This window comes from Vipera berus (genome assembly GCF_964194415.1).
Source record: "Vipera berus genome assembly, chromosome: 4".
Taxonomy (NCBI): Eukaryota; Metazoa; Chordata; class Lepidosauria; order Squamata; family Viperidae; genus Vipera; species Vipera berus.
In genome coordinates this window covers 39,910,053-39,937,395 of record NC_138206.1, presented here as the reverse complement: position 1 = coordinate 39,937,395, position 27,343 = coordinate 39,910,053, and the positions used below count along the sequence as shown (strand labels likewise).

At 39.4% G+C, this 27,343-nt stretch overlaps 1 protein-coding gene across 1 annotated transcript in view; it reads right to left on the bottom strand.

Moving 5' to 3' along the window:
• EPHA6 (EPH receptor A6) overlaps window positions 1-27,343 on the bottom strand; it is a gene marked incomplete at both ends in the record, with an annotated part of 480,657 nt that overhangs the window by 42,809 nt on the left and 410,505 nt on the right. Inside the window, one exon of the mRNA XM_081326348.1 lies at window positions 25,617-25,674. Within this exon, the coding sequence (XP_081182474.1) occupies window positions 25,617-25,674 (58 nt within the window). The remainder of the gene's footprint in view (window positions 1-25,616; window positions 25,675-27,343) is intronic.

Here is a 27,343-nt window from a genome sequence, read left to right as displayed (position 1 = left end):
GTGCTGAATGAAAAATTATTTCTTCCCTAAGCCTGAAACAACAATCTTTTAATTAGATAGATAGATAACCTTTAGTGTCATTTTTCCCTGTGGGCACAATGGCACACATTAAAAATGAAATTTAGTTGCTTCCTCTCAAAGTGTACATATACATAACACATTTAAAACATGCTATATACAACATATGTATAGACCTACACCCTTACATATAAGTAACATATAAATATTATTCTCTGTCCATCTTGAATACATAATGGAAGGAGGAAGCTTTAGAGTTCACAAAGTTAATATGGTATGGAACAAAGCTGTGACTGAATCTGGATGTTCTGCTTCAGATACCATGAAGTCTCCTCCCAGAAGGTAACAATGAAAACAGGTATAAATACCATAAGAATTACAGTAAGCCTAAATAACAACTTCTCCAAAGATATCTTCATGGCAATAATGTGAGCAATATGCCCCAAGAAGAACTTCAATATTATTTATATCATCATATTATTCATTTTTGCATAAAGAAAAACTTGGCTAAGAACTTTATTAACTTTCTATTAATGAAATAGTGTATCAAGACTTTATTGAATAGAATAGGGAGCCAGTCATATGTTACAGTTCTTTGTAGGCTTTCCACAATCTCTCAAGAAGGCTTACAATGACTAGAAGACTGACTTCACAGTCAACTCAAGAAATACGGTGAGCAATTTCTATAGCTCTTTGGGAATAGCTCAGAGTGTCTTTCCTTCTTGAAATATGGGTGGACTATTATGACCTTTCCTGCTGGTGAGGACCTGTGCATTGATTTCTGGTCTAGTGAGTATAGTATTTTAGTTGTGGCTTTTTTTGTTTTGACATTTTTGCCCTATTAGTTTCTCCTAGGATTATAATTATGCAATGCTTTGTTTTTAATCTGAGCTTACAAAAGTACAGAATTGTATGATGTTTAGAGGTGGCTCTGATTGCAGCTAATGAACTCGATACATAAAAAGGGGAAGCTGGCAAGAACCTTGTATCTTTGATCTCTTGGAATGTTTTGCTGGATGAAACAGTCTTCCCTTAATTACGGCATAATAGATACAACACTTCACATAGACTCCTCAATTCATGAGTATTGCCTTATATAATCAATATTATAAAGCATTAAAATATTTATATCATACATTTCAACCACAAATTGGAAATTAACAACTTAAAGCCACTGTGTAAAACCATCGGCTATACAGGCATACATACGTACATACATATATTTCAACTTGTGTAAGTTTTTACCAGTCAGACTGGTTTGATTCATGCACCTTGGGTTTTTGAACTTGCTATATTGCAGTTCTATTATTATGATTTCTTTTGCCTTGCAGCTCCAACCTAGGAGCGTTAAGCAGGGCTCAAGTTGCTACTGTGATACATTGTGTATTTAAAATTGTGTATAATACCGGCTGAACACCAGAGTGGTAAAAGAGGAAGTTGAGAAGAAGACACAGTCTAATATCTGAATTTTCTAGGAATGTGGAATTATTCAGTTTGGATATTTAATTCAATTGAATTTCTAAAGTCAATGCATTATTGAATCACATTGGTATGGAGAATCAAACTGAATATTTCAAAATCAGTTTATTGATTTATAGGCCTTTCAGCTTCTGCAAACCCCATTTTTTCTTGAACTGAGAAGCTGAAACAAATTTGATTGAACAAGTCTAGAATTTTCTAAGAACATCTATGTAATTGTGCATGAATTTCTCTGAAAATCCTTCCTCTTATTTTAAAAAGTATGCTTGATTTATTTTATTTTGTATTAATTTATTGAATTGTGATATCTGTATCATTCCTAAGAAAAAAAGAGAAGTATCCCTTTTCAGCTTTTATATGCATAGAAGCTAACATACTTCCCCTTCCCATTTAAAATCATTTGACAAATGAAGCTAAAGTTTATTTATTTATATTTATTAGCTACCCAACTCTAATGAATAGTATATTGTGCTAATATGACAGGCCTAGAGCACAGGCAATTTAAATATGAATTTTAACACAGCAGCACATATTACCAAAATGAGTAATAAAATTCAGTTTCCTAACTATAATTCCACACATGCCAATAAAAAGTAGTCCATATAAATTACTTTAAAGTAGTTTAAAATCCTTTTTTGTTTTAATTTTGCCAGAGTTGCTTATATCTGATGACAAGTAAATTTTCATTTCATGACCCTTTTCTTTTAACCTCTTACAATATAACCAAGGTATGTTCAAATGATATTGAGTTTTTGTTTTTGTTTTAATTCTAGGAGCTGACAGGGTCTTAAATCTTGGAAGTTCAAACACTGAATTGTTATATTTTGCTATTATATCATTATACACAGGTCTGCATAACACAAACATACAACCCTCCATAGGTTGCATTACATTATTAATAATTTAGGATTAAATTTTAAAAAGGATTAAATTAAGATATTTTTCTTTTTTTCTTCTGTGTCCATTTATTTTTATATTAAAAAGTCAGCTCTTTTAGGATTCTAACTTTGAGAGGTTAGAACACGGGTCTTCAAACTCAGCCCTTTTATGACTCATGGACTTCAACTCCCAGAATTCCTCACCCAGCCATACTTGCTGAGGAATTCTGGGAGTTGAAGTTCATGAGTCATAAAAGGGCCAAGTTTGAAGACCCCTGGGTTAGAAAAAGGATTCTATGTCTATATCATCTACGTGTTGGGTTCACATATTGCACTATAATGTGGCTGAAATAGAATTGGGAGTGTGTGATTGTTACTGTGTAGTTTAGAATGCTACGTGGATCATGACATTACATATAGTTAATTTGTCTGCTTTTGGAGTATTACATGAACATAACAATGGTCTTTTGCTAACATGGGTTTGGGATTTAGATGGATTTTATCACACTTTTTCAGCTAAAGATGCAAACTATATCTTGTCATGCTATCTATTGAAATACTATCAAGATATTTCCATTATTTATGCATTAGCAATGACTAATTTGGCTGTTATAAATAAAAGCTTAATTACTTTTTTATTAACTTTTTTTTTACCTTGCAATGTCTTGTTCTGGCCAACAGATATGTGTGACAAACCTAGCTTTGGAAAGAATTCAGTCTTAAATCCTTAAATGCTTTTAAACACAATTCCCCCAAAATATTATAGTTTATTTCATTCCCACCAGAGGAGAAAAATGTTCCTTTCCAATTACAGTATCTTATTGTTTATTTATTCAGCATATTTATATAGCTGCCATCTCATAACGACATAACCCTGGGCAACATGTAAACATGGCACCAGTTAAAAACTAAATTCAGTCTAAAAACAGTCAAAGATAAGGATATAAAAAAACTTCCAAGACTGCTGGAGAACAATATTTAACTTCATGCAGCCACCTAGTGGTTTTCCCATGGGATCCCCAAGGCTGATGAAAAATAAACAAATGTTAAGGCTGTTCCGAAAAGCTAACAGAGATGGGTTTGAGAGAATTAGGTTTTGGAGGGTAAGAGTCACAGCAGAAAAAGCTCACCATCTGGACCCATGAGATAGACCTCCATTGATGATGGGACTTGCAGCATACCCCTCCTGCCTGACCTAATGGGGTACGTAGTTTTAATTGGGAAGAGTCAGCCCTCAAGTAATATTGAAAAGATATGTGTAAAATTCTTATTAGATTTTGATGCCACCAATATAAAGGTTAAGGTGTATTCCCATGGCGGATGCTGATAAAAATCATTCCTGCTGCCATAGAAACTCACAAGTATTATCATCTCATTTTTTTGCCTCTGAGTCCTAAGCTTCTTTAAGCTCTGGGGTAGATTCTCCATAATGTATTTCAAATAAAATCTGATAATGTTTTAAAATTAGACAGTAACGTTAAATTCTTTGAAAAATAATTAACACTAACTTTTCAAAAAGAGATTGATGTCTATTTGTAATTTTTACAATGACCTTATCTTGTAATATGGAATTGGTCTGGCCCCAGAGAAACCAAATGTCCTTTCTATTGTAATAGTAGTTTTATGCTAAATTACAAGGTTTGAGTTTTTGTAGAAAACTTTTGTTCTGTAAAAATATTTCTTTTAGACTTACAGTTGAAACTTTCCCAAATATATAGCATATAATCTATATTATTCTTTTTATTCCATATGCATATCTTTTAACTGTACTTCTTGTTTCTTTTACTTCTGACTTTCTACCACAGGTAATACAACATACAGAGACTGTACTGATGCCCTTTGTCTTGTCTTTTATGTACTAAATTTCTTAATGCCTTGTGCTGCGGTGCAAAGATATTTAATAAGATTTCTATGCTCTATTTCTCCATTATTATCCATTATTTTCAAACAATGGCAATCTGCTGTATTTTAGTCTGTCTAATCTGTGTTTTTTTCCTTATGCAAAGTTCTCAAGCTATGCATCAAAATAGAATCTGTATGAAGTCTCTACTGCAGACATGTCAAACACAAGGCCCGGGGGCTGGATCTGGCCCATGAAGTGGTTTCACGTGGCCCGCAAAGCCATCCTGGAAACAGTGAGGGAACAGCCCCCACTGCCTTGGCCCTGGCCCAGAGACCCTCCTTCTGCCAGAGACCCTCAGATCTGTCCCACTCCTGCCTGGGCCCCCATAGGCACCCTTGATGCGAATGATGTAGAGCTGGCCACGCCCACCCAGTAGGCCATATGCACTCTAGCCACACCCACCCAGTAGGCCATGCCCACCCTGGCTATACCCACCCGGCCCCCTGAGGGCAACCGCAATGCTGATGCGGCCCTCAATGAAATTGAGTTTTACACCCCTGCTCTACTGGCTAAGATTTTTAATCATATATTTTTATGATTGAAAGTGGAAGTAGCTCATACCACTAACAGTCTTAATTTGGAACCAGTGATGAGGAAGCAGTCATGTAGAGGGGGAATTTGGAGCAGAGCTGATTGCAGAGGTTTAAGCAAGCATGGGGTAATACTTTGGTTGTTCATTGCCTCCCTTTAATACAATATACTATTATTTCTGTTATAGAAATATTATACACTAATACAGTTTTTCCACATAGAAATGCACTAATGTCACAATGAAGATACATTGCAGTGCTACCCACTGTTCTTAATTTTGCTAAAATATACCAAACTGAAATGTACTGTCCCATTGCCAGTTTTCATTATGTTCCTGTAATTGCCAAGCTGAGGCTTCCCTCTCCATAGTTTAGCACAGGGGTGTCAAACTGGCAGCCCGCAGGCTGGATACACCATGTGCAGGCCATGCCCATCCCAGCACCACAAAGGTAAAAATTGTCACGATACATCATGTGACGTGATCAGGTTTGACACCCGTGGCTTAGCAAGTCAAAATGACCATATTCTTATAATGTCAAAATGACATCAGAATGATCACATGAATATTGCCACATTGTTCAAAGGTGTGTTCATATAGTTAATTCATAATGCTTAATGCAAGCATCTGAGTTGTATTATTTCTACCATGAAGCATAGAGCATTGTTTGCCAGTCCTTGCTTTGTTTGTAAAAACCTACCTTTGTCCAATTCAGTTTGTCAATTCTATTACTTTTAAATACATTTTTTGTTCAAAAGGAACCACTAGTCTACTGTTACAGTGCATTTGCATGGACCATGCAGTTTGGTCTTAAGGTATGGCTACAATTCATTTTCAGGTGCAAGAGATACTAAAATAGTGTTTATTTTAGAAGAAATTCTAAAATCTAAAATAAAAGAAATCACAACTAAAAACTGATTTTCAGAAGGTATAGTATAGAGAAAATGTTTTCAGTTCTTAGACAAATTAAAAAGATGTCTTGATTGTTGATTGTCTTGACCATGAATTTATTAATCTGAATTTAATCAGTTTTAGATAGAATTCAAATTGATTGATCAGATCTTGGCAGTTTATAATGTATTCATCAAATGTATTACAACTTCCATAGTTTAATAATAAGGAATATAAATACACCACACCTTCCCAAAATGTCTACCATAATGTTGTACAATAATTGTTGTACACCACCCAGAGTTGCTTTTAGTGAGATAGATTACATAATTATGATAAATAAATAAAAATCAGTACCAATGAAAAGAGACATGACCCCAAACACAACACAACAGGGCAATAAATGATAGCAATTAAACGGCTTTACAAAGTAAATATTTTTAACAATTTATAAAAAACCCAACAAAATGGGACCTGATCAAACTTACAAGAGAAGGCTGTTTTGAAGTCTAAGTGCTCCTACCCTTTCCCCCTTGCTTCACCATACTAAGAGAGAGTAAATAGCAAAGTGCAGTAATTTCTTTGATAGTTCTATTCATTTTTCATCTTCCTATCACAGTGCTCCAAGCACCTCTTCTGCTACTTCATTTCCTGGAGGTCCTCAGTAAACCAGGAATTCACTAGAGATCATTTCGCAAAGGGTAATCATGGCATTGAAATCAAGCATTCAGATCACTTTCTGTTGCAAGGAGCTGAACAGGCACTCAAAGGAACTGATTACAAGTTTGCAAAGAATATCTCAAAGAACCTGCTGGAAACCACAAGGCACCTCCAAAGGTCCCAGGTGTCAGTCAATCTTATTTGGGCCAGGAGTTTAGAAGGCTTTAAAGTACGGTTCCCCAATAAAGTTCCATTCCATCCACATGTTTCCTAATGGAGTTTACAGTAATGCTGTTCATTTGAGATGCTCGACTTAGTGATGTTTTGAAGAGATGCACAAGAACTCCATAGTGCTTTTCTGACAGGTGGTGATGTTTCTGATATGCAAGAGCAACGGCCCACGGCTCCCATCTTATTCTTCATCTATTATGTTAAATACCCCACATACAATGTATGATCTAATATTAACAATGTTTTTATATTGCCTCTGAGGTAATTTCATACAATGGATACAGATAGGAACAGAATATCACTTCTGCTTCTGTTTCAAAACAGCTGCCACAGCCCTTAAGAAAAGTTTTTAATACTATGTCATGAAGTGGTGATAACCATGGCTTTGAGTGAGTATATAGTAGCAGCATCCTGTCCAAGAAGCAGTGGCAGGAGTCAATACCAGAATTCACTGAAATCCACTTTTGGCTCTGTTTTTGTAATTAATGAGAAGTTTGAGACAGATACAGGGGGAATGAAGTTGTAATGCTCAACTATTGGAATAACTTTTATATAGCAATTTTGCCTGTTTCTATCAGCAAGAAATGCACAATACTTTCATCTATATTTTAAGAGCTATAAAATTTAAGAAGTTATTTAAATAAAAAAGATTAAAAGCTAAAATTGTGAAGTATGATTGTAGCATTTCCTGTCACATGCTACACGCTCCAATGTAATTTTGGGCAAATAAAACAAACACTGCTGTAATAAATATTTTCCCCCCCCTGAAATGCAGATACCCTTGCCTTTAGGATATTCGTATGTTTACCAGGATCCCTGACATATAACATCAATTTGCTGATTACCCCATAGAATCTCATTTGAGGCTAGCTTTTTTAACTAGATAATTGAATATTTTTATTTATTTATTTATTTATTTATTTATTTATTTATTTATTTATTTATTTATTTATTTATTTTAATTCCATTTATATCCCGCCCTTCTCCGAAGACTCAGGGCGGCTTACAAGCTTAGCAGTAGCCTTCATTCTATGTATATGCCTGCTTATTAGGGCTTTCACACACACCCCCAAGTGGCATTATTACAAAGTCAGCTTAATTGCCCCCAACAATCTGGGTCCTCATTTTACCTACCTCGGAAGGATGGAAGGCTGAGTCAACCTTGAGCCTGGTGGGATGCGAACCTGCACAAAATTCTCTGGAGATTTTTTTAAAATTATTTTCTCACAAGAAATAATAGAAACTGTTCTTACTGAGCATTTATGCTACATGAAGTTGGTGTAGTGCATACTTTTGATTCCAAGGGGTTATCCCCAAAATTACTTTTGATACAATTCCCAATAGTCTGTTAAGAGTGTTTATCAGTCTTGGCAACAATTCATAACACAGTAAATTTATCCAAGGCACTGCTCCATCAAATTTTAAGCAGCCCTTAATAGCTTTGCCAAATAAACTATCCTTGACAGCCAAAGGTATATCTAATGCCTGGCTGGTTTCACTCTTGTATTGCCATTCTAGGGAACATGAAATAAATTATTTTATATTCAACAGCTGATGCTGTTTTGCAAAGCTTGTTTCAAGAAATATTCCAGTCCAGTTACAGAACACTGCATCAAATATTGACCAAAAAAATAACTCTCTCCAGTGGAAACTACTCATTCCACATAAACATTTTGTTCATAAGATATTCCAGGAAGCAACCATTTTAAACAGAAAAACAAAATACCGTGTGAAACCTGCAGGTTGCCCTCAACCTTTAATTACAGAGTTTTAGAAATGCATAGCATTCATTTCAATCATTATACATTCTCTGTCTCTGATTGCATGGTTCAAACTAAAAAAAAAAGGGAGATCAAGACTTTGCAGAATCATTTTTACTGGAATATAATGGAATGACTATTTAAAGAAGTTACGTATTCTGCATCCATTATTTAAAGTAGCCTCCAGGCATTTTCCCATTAACCCGTAGCATCTTGTTGATCCTCTATTTTGTAATATTACACTGTGCAATTTAATTAGTGCAAGTTTGACTTGCACTAATTAAAATGTTTTATTATTGTAATATTAATAATCTAAGAATCATCTTGCACATAGTACTTGATATGTGCAATGTTCAAACCTCTGAAGAGTGTAAGAGTACACAACTTGAGTTGTGGAAATGCAACTTCCAGCATCCTTAAGAAACATATTCAACAGTGAGGGATGCTGGGAGTTGGAATTAAGCAATAATTGGCCTGCCAAATTTAATTATTCATTGAAAGTATTCTCATGGGCAGAATTACATGTAGAGAAAAAATAAACTATATATCAACAGAGCATGAGGAAGTTTGAGAGAGGGAGGGAGAGAAAGTAAAAGAGAAAAAGAGCTCATCTGTTTCCAAAAATACATTTCTAGCACTAATTTTCAATCGGAACATAATGATGACCCAACAAATGCTGTAATACAGCCCCTAATAGTGAGTTGGGGCATATAAATTTAATAAATAAATATTTGTTTCTTTTCTAACATTTTAAGACATTCCAGAGAAAAGAGCTACATCACTACTGCCTGGGGCTTATGATTTTCCTATTTTCTGTACGTTGGGATCATACAGAAGCATTTTTCAAATCAATCACTATTTAGAATCTAGCAAAGACTGGGGATTTTTATATAGGAACACTAAAAACAGAAAGGTTTCCCCATGCCCTCAAGATGTTAAGAGTTCATTAATGCAAAGCTGATTTTAGACCAGTAGAACAATCTGCCAGTACTGAAATAGCCTGAAAAGACTCTGAAATAACTGGAGTGATGAAATTATACAGGATTGTTTGAAGGTTTTACTTTTAAATATCTTTTCCTTAGAAGGATGATTTCCAGATTCAGCCAGACTTCCAACTTAGCTAGGCTATTAAAGGAAATGTCAATCAATACTCCACTCAATGTGCTGCAGAACAAACTCTTTCCAGAATATTCTTATTTTCTCTATAGAGTTAAAAAGTATCTCCTTTTGATCAGCACATAAAGTTTGTGATTCTAAGACTGAATGGAACCTACCTGTCACATATGGAGGCCCTTTTCTTCAAAAACACAAAGAACAAAAACAAAACAAGGAAAAAGTCCCTTGTATTTTCCTCTCGATGGGACTAGAAAATCACTTGTCCAGGTGATTATAATACACAGTTGGTGAGTTGTATCTTGCGAGATGATTAGTGAATACTTAGCGGTGTATAATATCATTCGTGAAATCTGGGGTTTGAGTGGATATGAAAAGTACAGGAAACTTTCTGACTTTGTGTGGCTTTGATTGATTATGGATGCTCAGGAAATCTGAGAATCTGATAGTGTACTGCATTTAATACTTGATAGCATCTCTGAGTGCCAGCAAGATGCTATGTTTTTGTACCATTACGAGCTAAAAGCTACTGTACTGCTGTTTATTTGGAAAAGTAAAACATCTTTGGTTCTCAATATTTTAAAAGGTCTAAATGTTAGAATATGAAGAAAATAGGTAAAGACAAATCTTATGAAATGTATCAATCAATCAATCAATTCCAGAGCCTATACCAGGGGTGTCAAACTCAATTTCATTGAGGGCCGCATAAGCATTGTGGTTGCCCTCAGGGGGCTGGGAGGGTATGGCCAGGGTGGGCATGGCCTACTGGGTGGGCATGGCTAGAGTGCGTATGGCCTACTGGGTGGGCATGGCCAGCTCTACATCGTTCGCATCAAGGGTGCCTATGAGGGCCTGGGCAGGAGTGGGACGGATCTGAGGGTCTCTGGCAGAAGGAGGGTCTCTGGGCCAGGGCCAAGGCAGTGGAGGCCGTTCCCTCACTGTTTCCAGGATGGCTTCGTGGGCCACATGAAACCACTTTGCGGGCTGGATCCGGCCCCCGGGCCTTGTGTTTGACATGTCTGGCCTATACAATCAATCTATACAGTCAAGTAGTTTCTTTCTCTATATATATTTATGTCTATGATTTCTGGATTTTCTTTCCATATTATTTTGCTAATAAATGTCCTGGAAATATATACATCTAAACTGGAAAAAAAATGACAACATGTTAATATACAGATAGTTCTCAACTTACAACCATTCATTTAGTGACCACGGACTGAAAAAAAATGACCACATTTGCAACTGTCACAGTATCCTCACAATCACATGTTCAAAATTTGGGTGGTTGGGAAATTTTTCCATGCTTACTGGGTCATGTAATTGCCACCTTCCCAGCCAGTTTTTGACAAGGAAAGTCAACAGAAGAAGCCATACTAGAATAGAATAGAATAGAATAGAATAGAATAGAATAGAATAGAATAGAATAGAATAGAATAGAATAGAATAGAATAGAATAGAATAGAATAGAGCTGAAAGGGACCTTGGAGGTCTCCTGCTCAAGCAGGAGAACCTATACCATCTCAGACAAGTGACCGTCTAGTCTCTCCACAATTTCTGGAGGCGAGCTGTTTTACTGGTTAATTGTTCTCACTGTCAGGAAGTTTCTCCTTAATTCCAGGTTGCTTCTCTCTTTGATCAGTTTCCATCCATTGTTTCTTGTCCTGCCCTCTGGTGCTTTGGTGAATAACATGACCCCACTTTTTTGTGGCAGCCCCTCAACTACTGGAATACTGCTATCATGTCACCCCTGTTTCTTCTTTTCTTTAGACTAGCCAAACCCAAGTCCCATAGCTGTTCTTTGTATGTTTTAGTCTCCAGGCCTTAGTTGCTCTTCTCTGATTTTTCCCCAAACTCTCAACATCTTTTTTGTGATATATTGACCAAAATTGGCTGCAGTATTCCAGGTGTGGTCTTACTAGGGTTTTAATAAAGTGGTAATAATACTTCGCGTGATCTTGATTTTATGCCTCTGTTTATACAACCCAGGATTGTATTAGCTTTTTTGGTTGCTGCTGCACACTGCTGGCTCAAAGTGAAGTGATCGTCCACTAGGACTTGCTCAATGACCACATGATTCACTTAATAACTGCAGTCATTCACTTAACAACTGTGGCCAAGAAAGATTTCAAATCAAGTGTGACTCACTTAACAAATGACTTGCTTAGCAGTGGAAATCCTGCTCCCATTTGTGGTCGTAAGTCAAGAATTACCTGTCAAATAACCTCCCTTTAACATCAGATTGTAGGTGTTGCATTCTAAAACATTTTATAAAGAAATTATTCTTGATCTATACGTAGAATAAAAAACTCATACATAAAATAGTTTCATGAGCAACACATTTGATTACTTTTTAAAAAATGTTTAATTTATGAGTTGCACTGTAACATTATAACATGCTAACTTCAGTAAGAAACCCCTTTTCTTTTCATTATTTTAAATTATGTTACCCTTTTGTTGTCTTAACTATTTAAGATAATATTTTTAAAAGCATTTTTGACAAAGGGATTTTATGACAAAAATTTGGCCCCTGATACCATTGAGTGGAAATGGAACATTTTGAAATTGAGGATAGATCATTGGGAAAAAGTTTCCCTGCCAATCTTGCCTAAATTTTCAACAAATCTTGACCTATTTCAAAAATCTGATAAGGCATATATGGATAATGGATAAGTGCTAGTGCTTCCTGAATGAATTGTAAGATAACTTTGCATCAGTTCTTCATCAGTAAATTCATTAATTTATTGTGCTGAGAAATACTTTCCTTCCCTTAGCTGCCAGTATTCAAAAGACGTTTGAATACTGGCAGAAGTAGTGATAGAGATACATATTCCTTCTGTCTGTCCCAGGAAAAACTTGCCTTATCAGATTTTTGAAAAATGTCTTGTTGAAAATTGTTACATGTTTTGTGCCAGCCCATGGCAGTTCCCCAAATAGGTCATCAGATGGAGCAAAGAGGCTTCTTTGCTCCCCTGCAGCAGCCCCATTGGCGAGAGAGTTTTATGGCTAGGGAGGGGCCGAGACCCCCCATAAATACCTCTGGTCTGGGGCTGCCTCTTTGTTCTAGTTCTGCTTCTCTTTTCTATCTTCTCACTTGCATGCATTCTCTATCATACAAGCATGGATGCTTCCATGCCATATAGCTCTTTTTATATAACCTGTCGATGAATAAAGCTTCATAATGACTGCATTTCTGCATTCTGCCTATTTCACTTGGAAGCACCTTAACGTCCCATCGATCTCTTGTGAAAGCTGCTTCACAAGTTGGTAGCAGAGAGGATGGTTAAAGGGAACGCTTCCAAAGCCTGCAGCTAATGCCTAGATTTGAAACTGAAATGGATGGCCGGAAATCCCAGATTGTGACCAGGAGTCTTCAATCAAGATCAACAGCTCTAGCCCCTGAAGCAAGCTCCGCTCCAGGTTTGAGCACAGATGGCTTCCTTCTGCACGCCACAGAGGGAAGCTTGGAAGTTTTACAGTCCACCCAAGACTGTCCAGATGCAGCAGAAGCGCTCCGGGCCCAACGCAAGCAACGCGTGGATCAAATGTCTACACCGGAATGCAAGGAACTGCTTCTAAAACTCCTTGAAGTACAGGAGACCCCACAAGCCTCTCCACGAAGGACTTCAGTGCAGAAGGACTGTGGATGCCGGGTAAGCCGCCCCTCAGCCACCACGAGGCTCCTCAATATGGCGCCTGCCACCCTGAGTAACCCCGGGACCCCAGGGCTTTCGGCGCAAAATCCCCTGCCTAACTGTGACCTACAGCTTCCTGGGGCAACAGGAAACAAGATGGCTGCGCCCAGGGAGACCGCATGGCCCGGCACAGGAAGCAAGATGGCAGCCCCCTGTGCGCCCACATTTTCTAACAAAGAAAGGCCTCAACTAAGTCTGGAGGCCCAGCAACCCCTGGCATGCGGCCGTAGCAACATGCAAACTCCTGGGCTCTCTCCAGCAGAAACCCTCGTGACCTATGATGGCAATAAGACTGCTCATTACCCTCCAAGGCCCCCGACCCTCTCTCCGGGGCCCCCAGCCTTCCCTTCGCCCCCGCCCAGGCGCTCTCCTTACTTGGCCTTCGGGGGGGGTTGGCCCCCTCCTCCAGCATCGGCTTTAGCCATCCCCAAGGTCTTCAGGAACAGCGATGGGCTTCTCAAGGCAATCCCGGACCGGGGGGGCTCCAGGAAGGTTTTCAAAACCAAGTGCCGGCCGGCAATCTTGGGCACCGCCCACCCCCTGATCACATGTTTTCCGGACATGCCCAGTACGGGCTTTTTAACCCAGAAGGGGGGCCATCTGAAAATCAGAGAAATATACCACCAACGCCCACTAGAGGGGTACCTTTACCATTTTTTTCTATGCCAACCTCCCAAATGCTCCAGGAATGGGATAAAACGTTTCTGGCTGCGTCCACATTGCATCCCAACTTTGAAAAACTGAAAATTGGGGGTGAGAACTACCACAGTTGGAATAGAAATTTGCAGGTATGTCTATTAAAGGATGGGATTCTTGAAATGGCCATGAACCCACCACCTTTCCCGTGGAGCTCACGAGAAGAGTGGCTTCATAGACAGACTTTTTCTACTCTGATGGCTTCCATCGATGATAATTTGTTCCCTAGCATTCCAGATGGACTCACAGCTTGCGCAGTTTGGCGCTTATTATACAATTTATTCAACAGCAAGAGCATGGGTTCTCTCACCAGACTCACAACTGAGTTTTACAACACAAGACTCAGGTTTGGGGCCAGCATGGCAGAACATCTTGGAAAATTAAAATCCCTCAGGGCGCAACTAATGTCCAAAAATTACCGAATACCTGAAGAGAACTTGGTCGCAGTTATCGTGGCTTCCCTGGACAAAAGTTGGAACAATTTTATTATTTCCCTGGAAGGGGGCAGGGATGGACCCATGCCTCTGTCCTACCTCGAGGGCAGACTCATTGACGAAGATAGCAGACAAAGAGATACGGGAGAATACAACAGAGTCACCAGCCAGCCAGCCAGCAGACGACACCGCAACTCAGAGCAGGTTAATGCTCTACTCAAGTGTTTCACCTGTGGCTCTGAGGGGCACCTCAAGAAGGACTGCCCCCATTTTCAACAAGGCCCCAAGCGTGGTCCCAATCAAGGTAGGGGCAAGGGACAAAGAAGGGGCCGTGGCGGGGCCAAAAGTACTAACAATCTTGTGTCTACCTGTGCCCCCACCACAAGAGCTGATAGCTCCGCTGACTTATGGTTACTGGACTCTGGAGCTTCTTCTCACATTACCAATATGAGTCAAGGTTTTAAAAGGGTAAAGAAAATTAACTCATCTGTCAAGGTGGCCAACGGTGATAAAGCTTTAGTTATTGGGGAGGGCACAGTTTCTGTACCCGGGCTTGGAAAAGTTGAAGGTGTCTTACACGCGCCCTCTATTGCCAACAACCTATTGAGCATTATCAAGTTATGTGACGATGACGGGGTGGAAGTTTTATTTCGCAAAGGGGGAGGTCATGTCACCCGGGACCAGAGGGTCATTGGAAATATAGCCATCATAGATGATTTGCCATATTTCTCCCCCTTAAAAGGGGCCTCACAGACAACCCCAAGGCTGCTTAACGACCGCAAGGGTGAAGCGGTTGCATCCAAGCCCCCACAGCAAGGCAGTGTGGATAAGAAATCCCAGCCTCAGCTGTCACCTGAAGCACCGCTCAAGGCAACCAAAGCCAAGAGAGTGTCAGTCGGGAAGCCACTCCACGATAAGTGTGCCCATATTTTGCACCGAAGATTAGGTCATGCAAGCTTCCCTGTGGTTAAAAAGATGGGAGAGTTTGCTGAGGGAGTCCAGCTCAAAGATTGTGAGGTATTCCTGGACTGTGCAATCTGTAAGAAGTCAAAGAGGAAGGCTGCGCCTATTCCAAAAACATCACTGCGTAAAACCCAATTCCCATACCAACTAGTTCATGTTGATTTGGTCGGGCCTTTCACACCATCCCTAGGGAAAAGTCAGTATTTTCTCACTGCAGTTGATGATTTTTCACGGTACGGCCACGTGTATATCCTCACAGAAAAATCTGATGCCTTTGACGCCATAAAATCACTCTACAACTTTGTAGAGACCCAGTATAAAACCAAGATCGCACAACTGCAGAGCGACCGCGGGGCTGAGTTCATGTCCCGAAAATTCCAGGACTGGGTAAAGCGTAAGGGCATCCACCATTTTCTTACCGCGCCTTTCACCCCCGCTCAGAATGGTGTGGCAGAGAAAAGAAATGGAGTCCTACAAACTATGATGCGTAGTCTGATTGCAGACGCAGGGGTTGCAGAATCATACTGGACAGAAGCTGTAAAATACGCTAATTACACCTTAAACCGCACTTGGAGCAGTGTTGTGAACCAGACCCCATATTTCCTAGTTCATGGTAGGAAACCAAATCTTGGACATTTACGTGTGTTTGGGTCATATGCATGGGTTCACATCCCCAAGCAGCTGCGGAAGAAGGGGAGATCTGTCTCCCAGAGACTGAGGTTCTTGGGCTACGCTCCTGGCTCCAAGGCCTACCGTTTCCTGGGAGAAGGGGGCAGGATTGTGACTTCTCAATCTGCCTCCTTCGAAGAGGACTCCAATTGGGCCCAGATACACTCCAATGATCTGAGCCCATATATCAACCGTCCCAGCAAGGGCACACCGACTACGACATCACCTGAGACGTCCACATACCCTGCCACCGACGAAAGTGTGGAACAAGACGAAGATGTCATCCCACCTGGTTCAGATGGGGAGGATGAGCCGTCCAGTTCCCCAGCAACGCCTCAGAAACCCGCGGAAGAAAAAGGCGGTGAGTGGCAGAAGGTAAGGAGGTCAAAGCGGTCCAACAAAGGCATCCCGCCAAAGAGAATTGACATTGGGCACATCGCGTCTGTTAACAGCGTTGTGGTCACCCCAAAATCCTTCTCTGACATCCAGGAGCTGCCCATCGAAGAACAGGAGAAATGGCAGCTCGCGATGGAGAAGGAAATGCAGAGCTTAAAACAACTCAAGGTCTTCACCCCCCAGCAACCTCCAAAGGAGAGGAAAGTCATTGGCACAAGGTGGGTTTACAAGGCAAAACCACTTGCCAATGGCCTCTACCTGTATAAGGCCCGTTTGGTAGCTCAGGGATTCGCCCAACGCTATATGGAAGACTATGGGGAGACATACTCTCCAACTGTCCGGGCAGAGAGCGTCAAGACCGCCCTCGTGACTGCAGCCGCTCTGGGGGAGGAAGTCTTCCAATTCGACATCCAGACCGCTTACCTCCACGCCAAATTGGACCGGCAGATCTACGTGAAGGCCCCTCCTGGCTACCAGCAAGAAGGGGAAAATACATGGTTACTCCACAAAGGGTTATATGGTCTCAAACAGTCAGGGAAACTATGGTATGACTGCCTTAGAAAAAGTTTAGAACGAGTTGGTTTCACTGCATCCCGTGCAGATGAATGTGTTTTCACACGCAACTCAAAGGGTACCACAGAAAGGGTGTTAGTTTATGTGGACGACCTACTATATGTAGGACCTGACAAGGAAGGGTGTGATGAATTTGCCAAGGCCCTGGAAGAAAAGTTCACTTTGAAATCTTTGGGGCGGGTTGACAAGTACTTGGGTGTGCATATTTTGGCCACTAAGGGGGGGTTCGCTCTATCTCAAAAAGAAAAGATAGAGGAGTTATTGGCCAAATGCAAAATGGCAGAATCTAATCCCACGCATAGCCCAATGCAAAGCGACTTTTACAACCATACTCACAAGGACGGTCCTGAGTTCACAGATAATACGCTTTACAGATCTGTGATTGGCTCCTTGCTATATATCAGCAATTGGAGCAGGCCTGACATAGCTTTAGCTGTAAATCTATTGTCCAGGCATGTGGAACACCCAAAGGAATTCCACTGGACTGCTGTTAAGAGGGTACTTAGGTACCTCAGGGGCACGACCGATGCCCTCCTTGTGCTGGAACCAGAGAAGGGGAAGACGGCCCAGCTCTCCGCTTACTCAGACGCAGACTGGGCCGGCGACTCCAAAAGTAGACGGAGCACTTCTGGTTTCCTCATATTGCTAAATGGCTGCCCAATACATTGGCATGTTAGGCAGCAAAAATTTGTTTCTTGCTCCACGGCCGAGGCTGAATTTGCCAGCCTGTCAGACACGGCCAATGATTTGACTTGGTTCAATGATCTGATAACGAGCATCTGGGCAGCTCCTCCTCTGCCTATCCAAATTCTAGAGGACAACACAGCCGCCATTGCAATCTCGGAGGCTTATGCAGTAGGCTCTAGATCTCGCCACATAGACATACGCTATAAAAATGTCAGACAGCTTGCCAAAGAGGGTTTTATACGTGTAGAGCACTGTAATACAGCTGACCAGATAGCTGATCTGTTCACCAAACCTGTTCCCATTGACCGGCACAACCTTCTGTGTAAGCGTTTGTGTTTGGTCTTCTGAACGTTTTTATGCATGTCTATGACACCTGCTCGCCCCCTCACACACATTCACTGGTCCCTGTCATTGGCTGGCAAGAAGGGGAATTGTTACATGTTTTGTGCCAGCCCATGGCAGTTCCCCAAATAGGTCATCAGATGGAGCAAAGAGGCTTCTTTGCTCCCCTGCAGCAGCCCCATTGGCGAGAGAGTTTTATGGCTAGGGAGGGCCCGAGACCCCCCATAAATACCTCTGGTCTGGGGCTGCCTCTTTGTTCTAGTTCTGCTTCTCTTTTCTATCTTCTCACTTGCATGCATTCTCTATCATACAAGCATGGATGCTTCCATGCCATATAGCTCTTTTTATATAACCTGTCGATGAATAAAGCTTCATAATGACTGCATTTCTGCATTCTGCCTATTTCACTTGGAAGCACCTTAACGTCCCATCGATCTCTTGTGAAAGCTGCTTCACAAGTTGGTTGAAAATTTAGGCAATATTGGCAGGGAAACTTTTTCCCAATGATCTATCCTCAATTTCAAAATTGATGTTGCCTGGTTGAATGTTCTAGCTGCCAAATGCCCTGGTCTAGTGTCATGGAGTACCTGGCAGAGCAAACAACAATAATTCAGTTACTTTCTCTCTCATTCATATTATGGCAATGGTGGCACTTCAGTTAAAAGAGAACGTAATCTACTAGTGATGTTCCATTTCCAGTGGCCAGATTGAGAAACCAGGCACTTATGTCCAGCACCTGGTTAGTTACAAGCATGGTTACGGACAGTGCTTTTTTTGTAAAAGAAAAAGGTGCTGGAACTCACACATGTCATACAACCTGCCTTGCCTACCCTACAAGGTTCCATCCAAAAAAGGTGCCGTTTTGAGTGTTCTATGACAAAAAAGCTCTGGTTATGGAGTAGTCCTCAACTGGATGGGAGTTCATTTATGTGGTAGATAACACAAATATTCTGATGTCTAGGGTGACTTGACAGCAGAAGTTGTGTTTGTTCAGCTGCCTTTCTCACTCTACTGTTCCTAGAAGTTCCAAGCCTATTGGAAGATATTGTCTGAATTCTTAAAATAGCCGAAATATTGGGTCTATGATTTGTATAGTGATGCCTATTATATCTTTGCTCATGAATTTTTGATTCTATGTGCTGAAATGTCAGGGCACAAAATGCAGGTGTCCATGAAACTATTTCCCTAAATGTTTTACTCTCTAATTTGTAAAACGCTTTATCCTTGGTTTTCAATACAAAGCTAAAAACAGCCCAAAGCATTTGGGAGAATTGATATTAACATAATGTAATGGTTGAAAGTGATGAAGCATGGGATCTTGATTTTCATGCCAAAGATAGCCATTTGGTAAACAAGGAACAGATGTCCGAAAGCTTCAAGGCTAAAAAAAGAGCAGCCAAATGTGCACTGGCTCAAATAGGCAGGGGGAAGAAGCCCAGAATTTGAACTTTGGACTGACTAAGATCATACATAATGCATATATGCACAGAAATATATGTATGGTTTTCTAAAGTTTGGCAATTGAACACTTATTTAACATGTTTGTATCTGGTCTGGAATGTAGAACTGAGAGACAACAAGAGTTTTATTACTGTGCCTGGCAGGAAACTCATGCTCCCATTCTTGTTTATTATGTTGTACACATTTATTTCTACAATCAAATGGGCAGGTTTTATGAGCTCAACAGAACAATTGGGTGAATTTGCACATATAAACAACAAGGCTTCTATTGTACCACTTTGTTTTCTAAATTATATACTGTCCCTTTTTCTTTTCTGAACTAATAGGAAAACATATTATCAGTTATGGGTCTTTAAGGTTACTAATTGAAATATGAGTGTCTTCAGAATCATAAATCATAACTGGTGATATGGTTTTTAGACTAATTAATTATCTGAAGAATCTGCAAGCTTTTGAGTTGTCTAGAATTCTTAATTGGGCTAGATATTACAAATAATGTTATAACTTTTGTCAAACAAGGCATGACATCTGCCTTATAGCCCACAGGGATAAGAGGCTCAAGCCAAGGCTTTAGTTTTTAAAAAGAATTGGCCAGTATCTGCTGCAGCCATAGCAGGAATAGAGGACCAATGTCTAGGTAGCACAGAGTGAGATAAGCAGAGCAGTGGCCAACCTTAGTAGAAACTGACTAGATGGAGCCACTAGATGGCAGCAAAGAGATACAGAAAATTTGTTTCAATTTTGGTTTCATCTGTCCACGTTTGAAGTTTGCAAAAGAGCACCTGGATGTTCCACAGCACTACTGGCAAAATATACTGTGGACAGATGAAACCAAAATTGAGTTGTTTGGGAAAAACACACAACACTATGTGTGGAGAAAAAAAGGCACAGCACACCAACATCAAAACCTCATCCCCACTGTAAAACATGGCGGAGGGAGCATCATGGTTTGGGGCTGCTTTGCTGCCTCAGGGCCTGGACGGATTGTTGTCATTGATGGGAAAATGAATTCCAGAGTTTATCAGGACATTTTGCAGGAAAACGTACGACCATCTGTCCGCCAACTGAAGCTCCGCAGAGGATGGGTGATGCAACAGGACAATGACCCAAAGCATACAAGTAATTCAACAAAACAATGGCTTCAACAGAACAGAATACTCCTTCTGGAGTGGCCCAGTCAGAGTCCTGACCTCAACCCGATTGAAATGGCATGACCTTAAGAGAGCGATTCACACCAGACATCCCAAGAATATTGCTACACTGAAACAGTTTTGTGAAGAGGAGTGGTTCAAAATTACTCCAGATCGTTGTGCAGGTCTGATCTGTAACTACAGGAAACGTTTGGTTGAGGTTATTGCTGCCAAAGGAGGGTCAACCAGTTATTAAGTCCAAAGGTTCACATACTTTTTCCACCCTGCACTGTGAATGTTTCCATCTTATGTTCAATTAAAACATGACAACAGCTAATGTTTGTGTAGTATTATTTTAAGCAGACTGTGTTTTTCTATTGTTGTGACTTACATGATGTTTAGAGCACATTTTATGGCCAATTCATGCAAAAAACCACGTAATCCCAAAGGGTTCACATACGTTTTCTTACCTGGAATTAAAAATACCAAGGTATGAAAGGAAATTAAGAAGGATTTATTAAAGCAGGCTAAACTTCAATTGTCATAGCTGGGTAGAATTTCAGTGATTAAGATGAATGTTTTGCCCAGGATGTTATTCTTATTCCAGACTAGCATCAATATTGACTATGGAAACACCATTTTAACAATGGCAAAAAACATATTTCTAAATTTGTATAGCAGCACAAAAAATCTGCAAAGCAAGCTAAAACACTTATATTGCAGTTTAAATTTTTGAAGAAAAAGCGAAACTGTTTAAAATCATCATCATCATCCAAATTTAAAATCAAAACCAAAACCAAACGAAAAATCACAGACAAAACCCAACTCAAATCTGCTAACCATTCCAATAGCTATTTAGATTACCGTATTTTTCCGTGTATAAGACACTTTTTTTTCCTGCAAACACCCTGTTCAAAATTCAGGTGCGTCTTATACAAGTGCAGTGTCTTATACATGAAAAAATAATGGTAACTTCTGTAACCCAGGCCATGCATGTGTGGGTTCTTTACATGCTGCTGCCATGCCACCTGGTGCAGTTGTCAAGCCCCTGTGGGCTTGCCACTAATGGGTGGGGGGAGGGGGCAAAATTGTCGGATGGCAGCGTCCGGAGGCAGAGGTTGAGATCAGCAGCTTGTATGGCAGCAACAGCCCTGTCCCTCCCTCATACTTCTATGCTGTCTGGGGACCCTGTGCAATGCAGCTACGAGGCCATCCTGCTCGATAATAGCGGCTGGTCGAACTTCTGGTGCAGAGAAATGGCATGGAGTTTAAAACCTGCCTTTGCTTCCCTTGCCTTGCTGTCATGCCGGTGGCCACACCGGTTTGTTTACCAGGGTAGGAAGGCTGCTGCTCTGAACTGACTATGGATGCTCATTGTACTGGATGCTGGTTAGGTGTGTGGGGGTTGGGGCCAGCCGGGAGGCATCTATTTAGAATTCTGGGAGGTGGTTGCTCCTAGCACTGACTTTGTTTGCTGTAAGCTTGGAACTCACATGCCAGAGCGTCTTATACAAGGGTGCGTCTTATATACGGAAAAATACGGTATATCTTTTTCAACAAGAAGTATCATTTTAGAAATGAGTTCATTTTATTTATATTGTTGAAAATATTATGAAATTAATGTTTTATTTATATATATTGTTCAGTTTTGGTAAGAAGGCTTACATGTATTAACTTTGCTTTGAGATTTAATATTTTCAGTTCTGAGCAAAGAAAATAGATATACGGACATGTGTTGAGCATCAGAAAGATAAACATCTGGCTCCAATTATTGGGTGGTTTGTAGAATTGATTAATAAAGAGCAGCTATGGATGACTCTAATGGATCATGGTTTCAGTTTCTTGATGTCTGCAAATATAAGTCTTGTGTGTTCTTGTTTCCTTTTTCAGCTTTGTTTCTTCTTTTATAATTTAAAAATAACAAAATAAGCAAAGGAAGTGAATAAAAATAAGAAGGGAGAAATCAAAAGTTTTGTTGCAAAGGTTGTATGTACTAAGAGAGAAAAAGAGATAGAGACAGGCTCTACTTTTTAAGTATCTTTTGTAACTGACAAATAAAACAGGGCTATTAAATTTTGCAGCGTCGTGTCAGCCTCTTCATCCAATTTAAGATAGAGAAGCTAACTTAGATGGATTTAGAGCACTCACTTTATGGCTTCATTTTATGGAAGTCTCTTCTTTCTCAGCATTATTTAATACAAGCTTCTACTTAAGTGTGTAACCTCTAGCTGTGAGGAAGATGAGGTTAATGGCAATGTTACACTGGGAATTATAGAAGAGCTGTTTGATTGTACAGCCATATATCCTAACAATTCTCCATAGAAAACTATTTTTCACCTTTCCTTCTCAAGTTTTCTTGAGGTTTGGTAAATAGTTTGTGATACCTTGCTTTGATATACATCTCCACAACACAAAGAAGGTTTGCTATTTTAATATACCTACAGTGTAGCTATCTCAGTTTTATATTTTGACATAAAAAGCTTGATGACATACCTATATAGAAAGGAGCAGCCCCCTCCATTTAAAGGTAAAGGTTCCCCTGCACATGCGTGCTAGTCGTTTCCAACTCTAGGGGCCGTTGCTCATCTCCGTTTCAAAGCTGAAGAGCCAGCACTTGTCCGAGGATGTGTCCGTGGTCATGTGGCTGGCATGACTGGATGCCAAAGGCGCACAGAACGCTGTTACCTTCCCACCGTGGTGGTTCCTATTTTTCTATTTGTATTTTTATGTGCTTTCAAACTGCTAGGTTGGCAGAAGCTGGGACGAGTAACAGGCGCTCACTCTGCTATGCGGCACTTGGGATTCTACCCGCCAAACTGCCGATCTTCTGATCGACAAGCTCAGCGTCCTAACCCACTGAGCCACCGCGTTCCTCCCCTCCATTTAGAATCCATCAAATTTGTTCAGACATATTAATTTGCCTTAATTTTACACACAAAATAAAATCTCTAGTATGACAACATTGTATGTATAAGTATTTCTTCTGCTAAATATTGAAGACTGAATCATGTACCAACTGCAGAATCGACAAAAGGAAATGGGCTTATTCAAGCTTAATGTACATAAAGTGCTAAATTATAATCTGATTCATTAGTTTAGCTTAGCATCTTGTGTAAACCTTGCACATAAACCAAGTTACCAATGATCACAGATGTTCAAGGAGACTCTTTCTCCTCAATTCTGACTGAAAATAACAGGATTATGCTCTATCAATCACCAATATATAATTTTTGACTGTACCTAATCTTTATAGACTATTTTAGGCAGATGTTTACAAATATTCACTAGACCAGGGTGTATATTATCCATGTCACTTTGTGTTATTCGTATAATATCATCATTATAGAAATGCCACATAACCTCATTTTAATCAATGTGTGTCATTTGCATAATGCCATCATTATGCAAATGAAATTAATTTGAATAGAGTGGTCCATTTCATGCAAAGCCTGTAGCTTGAAGGCTGTTATGAGTGTAGTGATGAATATGTAACTTTTGCTAAACTATATTATTGACTCAATTCTACTTTGTCTCCACTTTTTCATTTTATCTTTGTTACATGAGTCTAAACATTTCTCCTATTTTAGCTTAAGCTTTACGACCCAGAGGCTATAAACACTATTTGTAGGAAACAACTCCCCTTTGCAGTCAGAACTGACACCCTTATGCAGTAGTAAAGGAACGGTAGGCATGTCTAATTAGGAAAAGGGAATCCTAATTTAAAGAAAAGCAGGAGGATTCCAAGACATTTTTATGTTCAGAAACCACAAGCAACAAACAAAATAATAAAAAGACTCAATAAATAACCTTCCAAACTAAGATTGTGCCCCTTCCCACTTTCCATTTCCATAGCTCTGACCTTGGTTAAATGAATGGCAGATGTTCAACCTTTTTCATCTCATGGCGCCAGTGCTTTTTTTGTAAAAGAAAAAGGTGCCGGAACTCACACATGTCATACAACCCGCCTTGCCTACCCTACAAGGGTCCATCCAAAAAAGGTGCCGGAACTCCGTTCTGAGCGTTCTATGAGAAAAAAAGCCCTGCATGGCGCACATCTCATAGGTGGGACTTCCTTGAAGGCTCCTTTGCAAACAAAAGGAAATCTGGAAAATCTTTTTAGGGACATTAATCTGTTGGTAAATATTTTTTTTGGTTCAGTTCTAGAATAAAAGCTATTAATTGAACCCAATCACATAGTCCAATCAAACTTCCTTTATCTCTTTTTGACTCGTTTTGTTCCTATCATGAACCAAAGACTTTCAAGAGTCTTTTCCTATGAGTTCATGAGATACAGAGTCTAACAATTTAGCTGTAAGTTTTCTAAAAACTACTGATCATCATGAAACAACTTCTAGCACTATGCTGTTGTGACTTAAATTAACTAGCTGATATATATTTAAGTAAGTTTTTAAGGGATTTGCAAAAGCAGGAGGGAGCAGTTAAAGAATTCTATGTCAGGTATCTTTTCTATTATGGCAACATGTCAATGGCAGGACAAAGTATTCTCTGTATTACTTATGAATATATTAAAGATTGGGAATTTATCACCTGCTGTGTAGGGATGCATATGTTATTATTTGAAAAGTCTGTTTCTTTTTATGATCCCTATATTTATTTACAACTGACTTTAATTGAAATAAGATCATCAACTCACTCCAGTGATTGCTAATTCAAATTGTTTAAGCACAACTAACCATTAACGATTATAAATCAATTACTAACCTTTACTACTCTTCCAAAGTGAAAAAAATCCCACCGAGAAAACATCTTTTTGAACAAATGAGTAAAATGAGCAGTGGCCATATGGCAAGGAATTCATATTTCAATCATCTTTTTGTTTCATATAGTAGCAAAATTTAAAGTACATTTGGCTAAATATGGAAATGTAATTTGTATAACAAATCAATTACATTCTTAAGTTTAAATATTCTTTTCTTTCTGGCTATACTTATATATTACTGAACCTAAGATGTTTACCTTGGGCAATGTGTTTCTCTTCTAGTAAAAATCTATGAATAACATTAGGAAAAAATTAGTAGGATAAATGATTTAAAACCTTTTCTTAGAATGGATTCTTATTCAGATGTCCTGAGAAAATGATACCTCACCCGTAGAAAGGAGTCAAGGGATCCATTCTCCATGTATTCAACCACTATCATTAGTGGTCTACCTGAAAAAAATACCAAAACAATGTATTAGGATTATAGGTATATTAAAAATGTGTTATATTTCCAGCTATTGTGAAAAGATTATTTGTGTTGCTAAAATTTATTTTTGTGTTGCTAAAATACATTATTTCCCATCCTTTTCTATAGCAAAGAAGCTCTACAAAGTACAAAAGTACAAAATAGCATATCCTCCACATTAGGCTGCCCTTGAAGCTTTCATTGGTCCAATATGTAGTGAAGCAAGCAGCAATGGGCATGCCTTAATATGCCCAGGTAACACCTCTGCTTTGCAAGCTGCACTGTTACTGGTTTGCTTCCAGGTGCAATTCTGTATTAATTGCTTTATTGATTAGCCCATGGGCCATATCAAGGTGCAGAGTTCCAAACACACGTTATTACTAAAATGCAGTAAAACAATTTAAAATGAAATTGGTTAAAATACAATTTACAATGAAATTAGAATCAAATACAGCAATTTAATATATAGATAGGTAAAATATGATAAAATTGCATTTCACTATCACCCATACAATCTACTCCAATCAGTCTCGCGTATGCCGATCTCAGCTCAGGTACTGTGCTGTTTTAAATGTAATTTTCAAATTTGGGCCACACATAAGGTAAGTTATTTTGATATGGGGATCCCAGTGGGTCAATCATTTAATGTATGGGCCAAGGTTTGCCTCCGGGTGCAATTCAAATTGCTGGTAGTTACCTATCTATGAAGCCATACATGATATAGGGCCTAATTACTAGAGGTACTGCTTGTGTCCCTTAACTTCTTCCTCATTTAATCCTGCAGGGTTGAAGCACTTTGGTTTCCTTTGATTAAAAATGTCATAAGTTGATACCCTGGAAGTGTGTCTTCTCTGTGACAGTGCCTGTCCTCTAAAACAACAGTTGTCCGCAACTGTTTTTACTGGGCATTATTACTGATACTACTGTTGTGGACACTAAGCTGATGTTGAACTTAATTACGGCAGTGAGACTTTTAGTAGCGCAATATTAGAAGAAGGAAGAACTGCCGACTATAGAAGAATGGACTTTAAAAGTCTCCAATCTGGCGGAAATGGCAAAGATCTCAGCGTACTTGAAAGATCAGTCGCAACAGAGATATATTGTGGAGTGGAGAAGATGGATTGATTATATCCAGAATAAATATGGGACTAAAAAGTTTCATCTAGCATTTGAATAAGTATTGATGTGATATTTAAATTGCTTGTAGTTATTTTATAAGAGTTAAAGTGCGATAGATTTAATATTTTATTGTTGTTTGCATAAGGTAGACTATGATTGTTTGTATTTTTATACCCTGTATTGAGCTCTGGGAAGTCAGGGAGGGGGAGGGGAAGGAGGTGTTCGGGAGGGTTGGGGAGAGGGGAGGGGGTTGGGAGGGGTTTTGTCTTTTTAAAAAAATGTATTGTAAAACTTTTCAATAAAAAAAAAGATCTCCTCCAACATCTGGATGGCCTCCAGTCTGCTGTTGTTCAGAAGAGCTGTGTAGACCAGTCTCTTCACCCCGGCCTTTGGTGAGGAAGAGTGAGACCCCTCGCTTCATTGCACTTGCTATTTTTATGTTTATTTTTTATGTTTCAATGTATTTTTTTTGTTGGTGTGACCTGCCCAGTCTTTAAGAGTTGGGTGGCAAACAGGTTTAACAAATTATT